The 13,809-nt window shown below is 43.3% G+C and overlaps 1 protein-coding gene across 1 annotated transcript in view; it reads right to left on the bottom strand.

Annotated features, from left to right (window-relative positions):
• The window catches only part of iqgap1 (IQ motif containing GTPase activating protein 1), a 42,812-nt gene that overhangs the window by 18,599 nt on the left and 10,404 nt on the right, over window positions 1-13,809 (bottom strand). Inside the window, exons 3-6 of the mRNA XM_040002815.1 lie at window positions 3,159-3,315; window positions 2,983-3,060; window positions 1,540-1,616; window positions 531-598 (exon numbers count right to left, since the gene is read on the bottom strand). Of these exons, the coding sequence (XP_039858749.1) occupies window positions 531-598; window positions 1,540-1,616; window positions 2,983-3,060; window positions 3,159-3,315 (380 nt within the window). The remainder of the gene's footprint in view (window positions 1-530; window positions 599-1,539; window positions 1,617-2,982; window positions 3,061-3,158; window positions 3,316-13,809) is intronic.

Raw genomic sequence — 13,809 nt, 5'->3', positions numbered from 1 at the left:
AGAAAGGAGTAGGGTTGGGGGGGCAGAGACAGACTGTTCCTGGCTCATGTGTGATAATCTGATTTTGGAGACTGGCTCAGGGACAGCGAGCTGAGCTGGGCTGACAGGAAACCCTCTGACAGTTACTAATGACTTTCACATTTCCAGGAGCTCCTCCGCTCTTTACTCGCAGCGCTGCCAGTGCTGCTCTCAGGCTGACGGCAGTTTCACCATGATTTACATATTATTGTATGTTGTTACAGTGGTGGAGGCTCATAGCAATGACATGACATTTAGCATCACGCGATGAGGTCAGGGGAAGTGAAAAGTATTCCCTGCATAGCTGCTCCAAGCTTTTGTTTACAAGTGGAAGCCAATCAGAAGAAACCCAGCAGCGTGATGTTTAACCATAACAATACAGAATGAGCACCACAGGTTACCTGTAAGCGGCACGCTAACTTTGGCAGTGGTCTGGATTTAAGACGACATAAGGACGTTAATAAGAAGCAAACGAGGAAAACAGATGCGCATGTTCAGGCTCGCGCTCTTACCAGTGAAATCGACTTTTCCATACAGGTCCTGGATCTGAGGAGCCAGACCCAACTTGAACAAGTACAGACTGCAACACAGGGGAGAAAAGAAGTGAGTATAAACATGAGTGAAGATGTGCAGAAGAAAAGATGAGCGTCACACAGGAATGCATATAAACACCAGCGCTTGGCTGACACCTCCAACAACTCCAGAATTTTACTACTCGTTTTATTTTTGGTGACGCAATCGACAAATAGTGAACAGCCAATATGTATGAAATATATGAAAAGTACTGTATGTGCCTTTGCTAAAGGCTGGAAATACTACTTTTAATTATCACTGTGAAGAGGTTCAAACCAAGGAGACGTGATTATTCAGCATGTGCCTATAAATGATCTCAGCTGACCTGGGGCTAAAAGGATATTTAGACTGAACAACAGCGATGTGTAAAAGTGAACTCTAAAGGTTACAGGTAGGAAAGTTAGTTTTGCTGTGAAGTAGAGCAGCAGCACAAGAGGATGAAGAAGAAGGATTTGGGATGGCAGTTTTCAGAGGCACCATGTCTTAATCTGAGAAGATGTTTCAGAGCCGCCTTAACACCCCGACCACCACAGTAACCGTGAAGGTTTACAAGCTGCTGTACAGCTGCTCACAGCACCAGTTGGACAAACCACACACTTCAGTGTTTACAGTAGAGCACATTTCTGTGGCAGTGCATGTGTGTGTTTTCTTTAGGAGGGTAATTACAGAGCTCAGAGCAATGACAACGTCTGCTCTGCTGGCTTTGAAGGCATCAACATCCTTTACACCTGAGCGTGCAATCAAAACAAATGAGCACATACTCTGTGCCGCTGGATACCTCAGTGTCACAGACCCATTGTTGGAGCCTTTTTCAAAAGTCACGCCATATGCTGAGCGCTCCAGGCTTTAATGCTTTTAAAAAAAAGAGCCCCAGCAGCAGTCTGAACTGCAGGGCAGCTAAAGCTGGGTCCTTACTGTCAAATCAAACTCAAAGGACGAGACACAAACCTGAGTGCATGTATGCAGTAGATGCAGCGTGGCATGTTCTTCCGGTCATATATGTCTGTGGTCTCAGGGTAGAAGATCTGAAACACAGAGACAACGGCTTCATCATGTCGCAGCATGTGTGCAGGAGTGACTCAGTATATTAGCTCAATGGTAGGGATTACTCAATGCAGCTCTTCTATTCACACGCCCTGGCGCTGCCTCTGTGGCACAACTGGAATGAAACATTTAACAGAGCTAGCAGCGGGTCATTTTCATGTCTGATAGTCGATTTTATTCACGTCCAACTAAATGACACGCTGCCAGTTTGCTCATGTGGAAATTTCTCACAAAGGAGCCCCGTTACTACAACAGGCCAGTGTTTCCTCATTTTAGGCTGAGTGCTCCTTTACTGTCCTGAATGGACAGTTTACAAACCTGCCAACTTCTCCAAAGCACTCCGAGCGTCCGAGGAGTTCAGACCACAGTATCAAAGTCAACGTCCACTGAAGGGAAAGCTTGTTTGAAGCAATCAGTCACTCTGAAAAACGCTGCTGTCATCAAAAATGGGAATCAACCTAAAACTCATTCTTTTCATATAAAAGCTACATTTAGTGATTCATTTTAAACATTTGACACGAGGGTAAAGCACTGTTCTGTCACGATGCACAGGGTATTGGTGAGCTGCACTTCAGCGCTGCTCTGAGGATCCTTCTCTGTCGTCTGGCAGCCGTGGCCATCGAGCTCTTTTTCCATCCGATTGTTCATTCGTTTGGTTTGAATTATCAGGAAAAAAAACCCACACCCACTCAGGTCAGACAAACAGCTCAATGCCTGAGGAAATTTAAATTACAGAGTTTCTGACATGCCACTCAAATGCAAGAACAAAGTAAAAATAAAGAACTGCTTTTTTGTGGGGTTGGCATCTTATTTGTAATCTGATATTACCTGTAGCTGCTATCATGACCTCGGTTGATAAAAAAAGCTCATCAGGTAAAGTAAGTGTCTCCAAACATTCTGAGCAATAAACTAAAATTGTGTGACTTTTAATGTCCCAGCAGTTTCCCATTCTGACAAACGCATGAAAACAACAAGGTCGGAGGAATGGCCCCCCAACACTGACACGGCAGCGTTAATACTGTAGGACTTAAGCCGCTTATTTAAATCTGACAAAGAACTACTCTTAACAGTCACTGGCTGCAGGACCAACACCCTGTCATATATTTACTGTAACGTCATCTCTAGCACACTTTGCGAGCTTAGCTCAGGCTACCTGGGATCATTTGATGTCTTGAGGGTGAGAAATTGAAATGTCAAACAAAGCGTGTGCTTTGAATGCGAGCACTGGCATCACGTAACTGGCTGACAATATGCAAAACCAACACAATCCAGTAAGTCTCTGTTGTAAATGCTTAACTGACAGTTTGTGCACATTTGTGTCCCCTGTGGGCTTTGAGCCGGCCTTACCTTTGGCAGTCCCTTCTCTGCCATGGCGTTGAGCCACTGGATGACATTGTCTGTGTGTCTAAAATGAAGACCAGTCGCCTGTAAGAGAGACGTATTACATCAGAGGAGAACAAAGGCTCACAGCAACAAATTACAGTAAATAAATGACAAATGCATAAACATCTGCATGTTTTCACCTTGTAACGTGTCTGCTCACGGTCGTAAATCTTCTTGAGGGAAACTGTCTGCGGCGCAAAGAAGTTGCCCAGTTTGGCCAGATAAACGCCGTTTCTCAGCCCCTCCTCCAGCTCTGTTGTTGGAGGCAACTCCTCATCTAGGCAGGCCTCCATCCATCTGCAAGGAGGGCAGCACAAACACGTATCATGCATTACAGTCAACAAAAAGCACAACTTCAAGTGAAGATGGAAACACTGCAGTGCCTCTTAAAGGCCATGGAACAAAGTGAGTCATTGCTCACAGCATTTAAAAGCAAATATCACAGATGCATGCAAAGAACATTTGGTCTTGATGTTTAGATTTCCCCCAATTAGGTTTAAAGGCGACAAAGCTAACCATAGCCGATAGCTATAAGCTAATTCAACACACTTAGCAAGACCGCTCTCGAGAACATTTTCTGACAAATACTCAGAAACCTGCTCTGAAGTACAGCTGAGAAGTTTTGGTTTTTAACCCAAAGCACAAACAACTTTTTGTATGTAATGCACGCTAGTGTTAGCACGTGCAGATAGCAACACTGCACCTCCATGACTGCCACCCCTGCTATTAGAATAAGAGCAAAACACTTTCATCTAAAACGGTTCTTTTTGTACAGCAAGTTTTATTTCAGGATAAATGCCATTAAAATATAAACACATCGGCCATCAGAAGTTTCCACAGAAACATTTTCCTACCGTAGCCTGATTCATTGGTTATTATGAATAAGGAGTAAGCCCTGCTCGGGTTTAATATTAATGCCGCAGGTCCAAAAGGTCCAACCTCACAGTTAAAAAGGATCCAACTAGTGTCTTGACTTGATCTCAGGGGGAAAGAGCACAGCTTTCCTTCCTGTGTTGATCCGTTTCACACATCAGTATTAATTCTCTGCAGCTCCAAGACAACAAACCCCCCTAACCTGGTTAGTGCTGCTAACCCCTCAGCATTCCTCACGCGTGACATTTCATTTCTTCCAGGTCACACTGTGGAGGCGCATTCCCGCTGAGTGACAGTGTCAGCCCCGGGCCACAGAGCAGACACGCTGAGCTCTCTCACTGGGACGCAACTGGTGGACTAGATTCCACCAGCAAATGTCACTTACCAGTAACAACATATGAAGCCAGCCAATGTTAGTATGTAATTTAAATCACCCTGTCATCTCCTTTCATTCTCTTAAATATGGGTCAGTTTACACTCATTAAAGGAGGAATGATCCCTGCAGCAAAGCATCATGGCGGCGTGTAACAGCATGGTGAACTTTTCTGCTCTAATACTGCTTATGAAACTACTCTGAGTTTTATCTGTGTAACGTCACAGTGTGAAGGCAGTGAAATGAAATGTGTTCTTGTGAACAGACAGCCTGTGTTTGCATTCGCTAAGGAAACACTCCCACTCTTCAGAAACAGCACAAGGTTAACTCTACACTGATTACAAGATTCCTTTCTTCCTACAGACAGACATCTCCTTAACACACACACACACACACACACACACACACACACACACACACACACACACACACACACACACACACACACACTTGTGAAAACTGTCTCTGACTTTATTCAATCAAATACAAAGTACAGAGGCTCATTTTTAGGCAATATCCACGTCTAAGCTCTTGTTAAAACACTTGTGTGACGAAACATTCACAGCAACATTTTCCAACGTGAGAAGCCAGTGAACCACCAGCTGAAACAACTTCCCTCTCAGGAAGTCGTGACACAGGGTCTCCAGACAGGCCTGCTATTGAGGCTGAGGTGATGGACCCACAGCGCAGGGCTCGGGCCTGCCAGGCAGGAACAAGCCCCCCCTTTCACTGCACATGGGAGCAGTGAAAGGCTCCACAAAGGCTGCTCAGTAATGGCTCTTTTATCAAGGCTATACACATTCCCCTTTTCCCCCAAACACAGACACACCCTCCACTTAACTGGGAAGGACGGCGGCCATGAATGGGATCTCTGAATTGTTTGTCGTCAACTATGGCAAAGAGCTGCCAAAAATGATCCGTGTGACATTTACAGGCGTGTCTACAATTCAAAAAATAACCACAAATATGAAAATGTTATCTGAAGTCTCTAGAATGGCTGTAAACAGTCTTATCAAAGACGTGACGGTTCAAGATCGTCCTCTGGGACAAGCTCATCGAAGGCTAAAGCTACATTCATGTCATACCAAAAAGATCACAGTTAGAAAACTTCTGATATCAAGTTTTTTTGTCCCACTCGACAAAACAGTTTAAGAGCTGCACGCTTTCACACGGACATTAAGTCAGGATTCATGTTTGTGAAACTAAACCAAATCAAATGTTCACACGTCACACTTCAATGATAATATTGGACCGATACTAAAAGCATGAGACAAAGCAAATTAGTGACAACTAAGATTATTTTTAATACTTTTTCCAACAAGGCCCTTATTTAGGAGACAGCTTTCAATATGTATACTAGCTAGCAACAGTTTACACTGGAAGTACCAGTTTAATGATTTCTGTTGAAAAGCACTAACATTCAGTGCTGACACTCACACTGAATATACGTATTCACAAAGAACTGCAGATGTTTGATGCTCATCGTCCTGTTTTTACTTAAGTTTCAGTTTAATCACTTCTGTAAAACCAAAGGAGTCGCTAATGGCTAATGGCACAGACAGCTAACATGATGTAATGCAGCGCGTGAAAACCAGGCTCAAGCTCAGGTTACTTTTTTAAAATGGTAAGAAGACATCAAACTAAATCAATCTACATGAGTGTGGTTTCATAATGATGACAATAACGTTACACTGCTGTGATTCAGACATGGACGATTTTTTAAAGACAGGAATTCTAAAGTTGTTACTTTCTGATAATAAGTCTCATCTGTGGAGCTGTAGAAGTTTGTGAATGTAACAGTAATATGCAGAATAAACTACAAGGCCAAATAACCAGTGTTGGGAGGTTACTTTTAAAATGTATTCCACTACAGATTACAGATTACATGCCCCAAAATGTATTTTGTAACCTATTCCGTTACGTTACTCAATGACAGTAACGTATTCTGAATACTTTGGATTACTTAATATATTATCATGCTTTTTACAACTACATGAATGTCCTATTGCTGTGTGATTTATTACTATTACTGAATGCTACTCGTCATACCAACTAGATGTTTAAATCTTAATATAAATGAGTAACAGTAGGTGGACATTAGGTAAGGCTGCACTTTCTGCAGTGATCTCGTATAGAAAACTATTCCGCGCGTATATAAAACAGGTCCGCGGCGCCGAACCGTAGTAAAGGGACCTCTGGCTAATACGTCGGGTTCGTGTCGGGCTCATAGCTGAAAACTAGCTTTACTTTGTTGTCTGGGTCAACTTTGCCAGCGAGAGACAGAGAGAGGCGTTGAAAGGCTGCTCCAACGGAACTTATTGTTTCGGAGGAAAACACGAACACAGTGTACAGTCGAGTCTTAATAGCTTACTTACAGCTGGGCTCGTCAGGCACTCTTTTTGGCTGCAGTGGTTATTATTATATTTACATGCTTCCAGCTCCTGTTTCTGCTCGGTGACAGCTCGTACTTTTCCTTTTTCTCCCTCCCTCGCTCACAGACACATAACGGGTATGACAGTCCATTCTCCCTGCAGCACGGACTACACTGCCCATCAGGCTACATGCTTTAGGGCGATGCCTGTAACACTCTGCATGTTGCCTTCATATTAAATCATTTTTGTGAATAATTTTTTTTAAATATTTCTTCACATCATTATGCTGCTGCAAGTAGAGGTGACATGGGCCACGAGACTGAGACACAGACATCAGAGCCTCTAGAGCCCCAAAAACAGAGAGGGCATAGCCCAACATATGAAACAGGAAAAGACCGCCGTGTAATCCATTTATTTCAGCAAAGTAACTGTATTCTGAATACCACCTTTTTAAACGGTAACTGTAACAGAATACAGTTACTCATATTTTGTATTTTAAATAGTAACGGCGGTACATGTACTCTGTTAGTCCCCAGCACTGCAAATAATCAGCCTCGAGCTGAACATCTGCTGCTGGACCCATAGATCTTTGTTTTGAAAGGAACCTTTTCTTTTGAAAAAGCAGACAGCTGTCCTTCCTTAGGAAGCACAGCTCCAGCCCCAGAAACTGCTGCTAAACTTCTCCAGGACCACCATAGAGAGCATCCTCACAGACTGCATCACAGTGCGGTGCAGAAGCTGCACAGCTGCTGGACTGTGGCAGGGCCGTACGGCTGGAGGGTCCACACCACAGACTAATACAATCCCACACAAACAGACCAAGAGCAGCTTCTTCCTCGGGCTGTGGCCTCCATCAGCCCCACCCCTCCACATACAACGAGGTGCACTGATAACTGTCAGGACACTCATGTATCCCTATATAAGCACTGTCTCAGGTTAAATAATCTATTTATCATTTTTAATATTCATACTTAATATTATTTTGCTGATCACAGCAGAGTTATGTTGTTGTCCTTGTATAAAGACAAAGACTATTCTATCCCTAACAGCACAGGACACAGAGGGAAACTGCAGGAATTATTGTCTCATTCCTCCTCAGATCCTGCACGCTTTCAGGAAGCCAATGTCAGTGCTGAGTTCAGAGGTCAGTCTCATAGGAAGAGGTCTGCTACTGACCGCTGTTACTCCAGGAAGACACACCAACCACGCCTCTGCCTGCTATCGAGGAGCTTCCTCTTGTTTTCCTGCATGACTTAAATCAAACGGCCTATACTTGCCCTGCACTCTCTTTGCTAGGATGGTGGGTTTGAGATGGAGGCAGAGCGTTAATAACATAAGCTAACTTCAGTCGCTTCCCTTTTCCCCAGGTTTCACTTTTGGACACAGACACACCGTTAACGTTTGATAACAGCTCAGAAATATAGGCTGTGCAGGCCACACGCCTGGTTACTGTACAGCTGAGTCACGCTGCCCGATGCCTCTCAGGGAGCGGCCTCATAGGTTTCAATGCCTCATTGTTAGGTCAGGGCTATAAAGAACGATAATGTGCTTCAGTGAGTCGAGTGTGCACATTAGTGAAATTATATTGGTTTAGCATGATAGACATGTGTCTAATGTGAGGCAGGTAATTACACTGATGAACCGTAATTAAGAAACCAGCATTTAGAAATTGGATGTTTGAGGGGAAAATAAAAAGTCCTTTATGATGACAATCCTACTAAAAAGGGGAAGTCAAGCACTGCCACAGGAAATGACAATTCAGCATTTTATTCACATGATCAAAAGAAGTCTATATGTTTGCTTATGATAGCATGAACCACACTCAGTGCTGTTTTATTATGGTCGGACAGAATGATCTCACACCTGGTTGATGATCTTTCTTCATTTCATGCTTTTAATTTTTTACCACTTATAACCAGATTATTTCACATGGGAGTCCAACTAAATCCTGAGTACTAGTAACACTAGAAAATTCAGCAACTGAGGTCAGAGACAGCGAGACAGCCATAAAAGCTTTGAGCTAGCTCAAAGCTTTTATGGTTAGTCTAACTAGTTCATTTATGTTAAATACATTTCCTGCTGATTACAAAAGAAACCTTTGATCAAATTGTAGTTTATATGTTATATTGTGACAGAACTGTAAGAATAAGTTTTGGTTTAGTGAGCCAAGCACCAGTAAAGCCTCACGTCCACACCTATGGAGCTTGTTCTTTTTACATCGCTTAAAAGATCCAGGATTAACTGGATAATCCTGGATTGGCTAAACCTGGGAATGCTGATACGGTTTATTTGGTTCTAATGCAAGTGAACTGAATTAGCTGAGTAGCCATGAATCACTTGAACTGATTGCACAGTGTTGTGGTCACAGTGTAGGGAAAACGTATAGATGAATGCTGTGACAGGGGTCTGCATAGCTACAGCTCGATGAGAGCTTCTGTTTGAGGGCTCTGAGATGAAAGCCAAACAAGAAAGGAGTGGCTGTTGAATAACAATCACAGAAAACGTGACCACGTTTTTACCCAACCACAGCAGCCGCTGTTTGTCCAACGATGCTCGCTCCACCTGAAATCTTCTTCGTGTCATGAATGCAGCATTTGACTGAAACCTCCCAAACCAGACGAGCCCGGCGTGGTTGGACATTTAGTTCCATCATGTAATACATGCAATAACCGTGCTGTGCAGCAGGTTTGATTTCTATGCTATTTTACTGTGACACCCAATCCAACAGAGAAATATCTGGGACCTCATCAAATCATTGGCAGTTTGCAGGATTACCATCCTGGTTAAAATGGGAATGCCCCTGTGGAGAACAATCCCTGCAACAGACGTATTCATTGGTGCGATGAGCAGAAACACATGCATCACCAGGCCTAACATTGGGCCACTTTTAGCCTGTGGATGGACCAAGCTGTGGAGAAAAGCAGGAAAAGGCTGAGTGGCGACAGCGCCAAGCTTCAGCACTTATCGACGTGCTCTCAGTCTCGCATTGTTCCCCAGCATTACAGACTTATTTCTGTGTGTGCCTGAAAAGAGAAGGGTAGGAAGTGGTGTTTACATAATAGCTGGAAAGGCAAATGATGTGTGGTGAGCCTTATCTAGCAGCAGCACAATGTCAAGGCACACGTGGCCTCTATGTCCTGCTCTGTGAACCTCTGTGATGCTAAAGGAAGGTGTGTATGCTCAGCCACAACTCTAACACCACAGGCCAATCCAGCCCAGCGGGAATCTGACTGCGTTTCATGGAAAACGAGGCTGTGAGTGATGGAGGGAGACGAGGAGAGAAACGACAGGAGGGAATACAAAGAAAGATGAGTCAAAGCCAAGTTGTCCATTACATGCTTTGCTGCAACACTGGAATCTGTGCACCAAGTGACCTTGCACTTTCCCCACTCACAGTCAAACAGCCTGTCCTGTCTGTGACAGCAAAGCCAACCACGTTACCCTGCACTCACCCACGCCTGCTCCACACAACCCTCTGCTGTCCTTTATGCTACAGAAGGCTTTGATGGATTTATTATTTGCCACCTTGGACATTCTGCTGCATTCTCGTGATAAACGTGAGCTCAGCACATATGCAGGTATGTGCAACAAAAGCTCAAGATTCAGGCTACACCAGCTGCTTTGTTTCAGACACTTTTTCCTGTCCTTGACTCTGTATGATGTCAGAGAGAGCTGATGTAGATAATGCAGTTATCTAAGGCAGCGGTCCCCAAACAGCTGCTGTGAGGCACACAGCTGCTGCTGAAACCTTATCGTTATCAGGACTCAAAAAGCCTTTTTAAGACAGAAGATGAACATTAACTTATCCGAAAAATAAGGACGACTTGGAACTGTGAAGTATGCAAAGCAGCTCTCGTAGAGCCCAAGAGTCCGACCTGCTTTTACTCGAGTCCCAGACGAGGTCACCTGAGGTCAAATAACAGCTGATGTATAGTCAGTACAGCAGGGGGTTGGTGAGCAGGGACGAAACTATTGTGAAGTCCAGAGTTTAACTTGCAGTCTCAGGTTTCACAGGTGGAGGTAGGGCGGGACCTTTCCCGCAGGGCCTTTATGGAGCACTAATCCCTCTCCCTTTCATTCCCATCTCATTCCCTCATTCTCAACTGTTTACTGCCAGCCGAGTGACTCAGGCCTGTTTTCTGGGACGCCTCGCTGTCTCCCAGGAAACAGGCAGCAGGTAGTATTTACACAAATACCCAAAATACTACACTGAATACTACGATGAAGACTCGTGTCTCAAAAGGCACAAAGAGCAGAGGAAAGCTGAGTTTCCTGTTAAAACAACCAAGCAAAGAAAAAGAGAAGAAACTAGTAAACAAGCAACAAACTTTGCTCAGAATGAATAAAACAAAAATGTCATCCTTGGAAGCTTTTCATTTATATGGAATCAGCACATCAGCTGAGCCTTCAGGTTTAGTCACCTGACGACTGTAATTTCATCGAGGAGGCCATTTTTCACCTCCTACCCTGGCTGTGACATTACGTAACAAGTATTGCAGCAGCAGCAGCAGCTGTACACAACAGGGTTGGGAAACTTTTGAAAACAGGAAACTGCAGGCAGTTGGCCGGAGCTTTAGGAGGAACTGTGCTGCTCTTGAAGGGTGAGAACACCGGGCTTCTGTTTTACACTGCAACATGACGCTCGGCATGGGGACAGTCCTAATCTTAACTTCAACACCAAAATACAGATTTACAGTTTAAAGCCTTTCATTGCTGTTGCTTCAATTCTCCTCGTCCATGCAATCGATGTTCGTTTTCCTTTTTTAAGCATAAACTTCCTAAAATCTTCTTTTCAGTACTGTGGGTGTCAGATAAGCTCAGATAAAAGATAAAACACAGAGGATCCTTGTGTTTAGCATGATAGGTGGTTTATTCGACTGGCTTCTCTTGAGCTAAGATTAAAAGACAGTGGCGTCGCACCATTCCCACGTATTAAGAAGACAATAAGAAAGAAACTTTATCGCGTCACGGGTTAATGTGTGATGAGATATTCTGCACTCCACAGATCTCTCTCTCATATCATATATTCAACACTATGCTAACACAGCATGAGGCAAGCTAATAGCAAAGGGTCAAGAGTTTACAGGTCACATAATGTGATAACTCCATGTAACATAATGTGTTGTGTCAACCTTAATTTAGATTAATTTCTCTTCAGCACAGCTGTGAGGGGTGCACTCAGTGATACCGAGAGCAGGGAACAGAAAACTAGTGTGAGTGTAAATGTGAGCAGCGTGCAGTGAAAGACTCACACAGAGCTAAAATAAGTGTAGTCCAAATAAACAACACCAACATGTCATTTTTTTATTTTACTAATCAAATATCACTTCAGTAAAATTATGTTCGCGGATTTATTCATGTCTTAAATTTTATTTTATAAAGTTAGGAAAACAGTCTTGTCTGTTGATAGGTTTGTAGCTTAAACCTATTCGCTGGAATGTTGAAGACAATTTAATTACACAGCAAAAGCAAGACACGAGTAGGCAAAGTTCTTTATGTTTCTCGTGCACGGGAGAGAACTGGACAAACGCCGTCCCTTCGCTTGACCCCAGTCGCTCTCGTCCGCTCCCCCGTAACACTTCTCTTTTATTGAGGTTACATGAATTTACATAGGTTCATTAACATATGACGTCTACATACACACAAAGAATACCGTGGGGGGGGGGGGTTGTCAGTGTGTGACCCCATAAACGACTTCCCTAAACCTGCTGGTCTGGAAGTCCAGCAGTTCATCTAAAACAAAAGGCACTTAGACTTAAACAGATATACGTGTGTTTGCTATACCATATATCAGTAAGAGCAGATATAACCTCTCTCCAGACCTTAAGTTGTGTGTGCATGCCAGAGTGCTCTGGGAGGCACACAGAGTCTCCACAGACTACTAAGGATCAAACCTCTACCAACATGACATTGATTATAAAACTCTAAGCATATATGAGTAGATATTTCTAAGCCTAAATGACAATCCACTATATCAACCTGACATCTGTTGTTGCCTTACATATAAAAGAATGATTCCTAGTCTCTTGCCGTGGCCAAGAATAAAGCTTATTATAACCTTTTGTGCAAGTTCGCCTGAAAAAAAGAAGATATATGTTAATTGATAAATACATCTTTGGCCTCTTTCACTTTCACCCAACACCTCGAACCCTTGAAGAATAGACGTTCACAAGACTTAACAACATGAGGAACTTTGAGATGTCAGTGAAGCTCTGGCTGTCATAAATATTAATGTATCCAGCGCACACATTAATATTAGCCCTTTAGCTATTGTCAGTTACCCAATAGCCACATTAGCTGTCAAAGCTAATTAGCTGTAAAATCTAATGTGGCTATTGAGCTACTGATAAAATTAACACTCACTGCATAGCATTAACAGGACAACACAATTATTAATTTTATTGCTTTCTTTAACAAGACAAATAATAATAAACATACTTGGCTAAACCTTCATGAAGAAAAGCGTCAGTGAATTGTTGTTGCAGTGACTCAGCCACACCTCTGGTTAGCAGAAAGGCTAGCGTTAGCTTAGAGCATTGTGAAAGCAGAGAGAAACACAATCTGCACCAAGAGCATTTTAATTCATTAAGCAAATGAAGGTAGATACAGCTTAATGCGCCTGTGTGAGTGGATTTTGTGTTGCGGGAAGAGAGTTTCTTAGTGTGGGAGAGAAGTAGCAGCAGCCACAAAAAGAAAGAAGGAAAAGTGGATGTTGTTAGCGGCAGTCGCATTCGTTGACTGCACCGTCAGCTCATATCTGCCGTGAGGTTGACTGAACTAGTTACTTCTCTAATTGAAAGGGAGCAGAGCAGTTTGATTTTCAATTTAGAGTTATTGCTATAGAATTTATGCTGAATAAAGTACAAGGATTTAAACAGATTACACAAAAATCCCAAAGATTTCCACTCGTATAACAAGAGCTTAGTGGCCGTCAGCTGCCAATGATGTAACCCAACAACCACCTCACTGTGCCACTTGTGATATCTCTCCCCACTGTCGACCACCTCGTCTGTGAAGAAATTCTCATCGCTGTTAAGTGATGGGCGAAATGTTTTCCCCATTTTAAGAGGTGACACACCTTTGCTGTCAAACAGCGTTTACTATGACCTGAAGGATGGATTTCATCTGAGCAAAAACAGCCTGAGTGCAGCATGTCAGTCAGTGTCAGCGAGG

The sequence above is a fragment of the Simochromis diagramma genome, unplaced genomic scaffold (assembly GCF_900408965.1).
Source record: "Simochromis diagramma unplaced genomic scaffold, fSimDia1.1 OVJJ01000457.1, whole genome shotgun sequence".
Classification (NCBI taxonomy): Eukaryota; Metazoa; Chordata; class Actinopteri; order Cichliformes; family Cichlidae; genus Simochromis; species Simochromis diagramma.
Note: the sequence above shows the minus strand (reverse complement) of the source record. Positions and strands in the feature narration are given on the sequence as shown.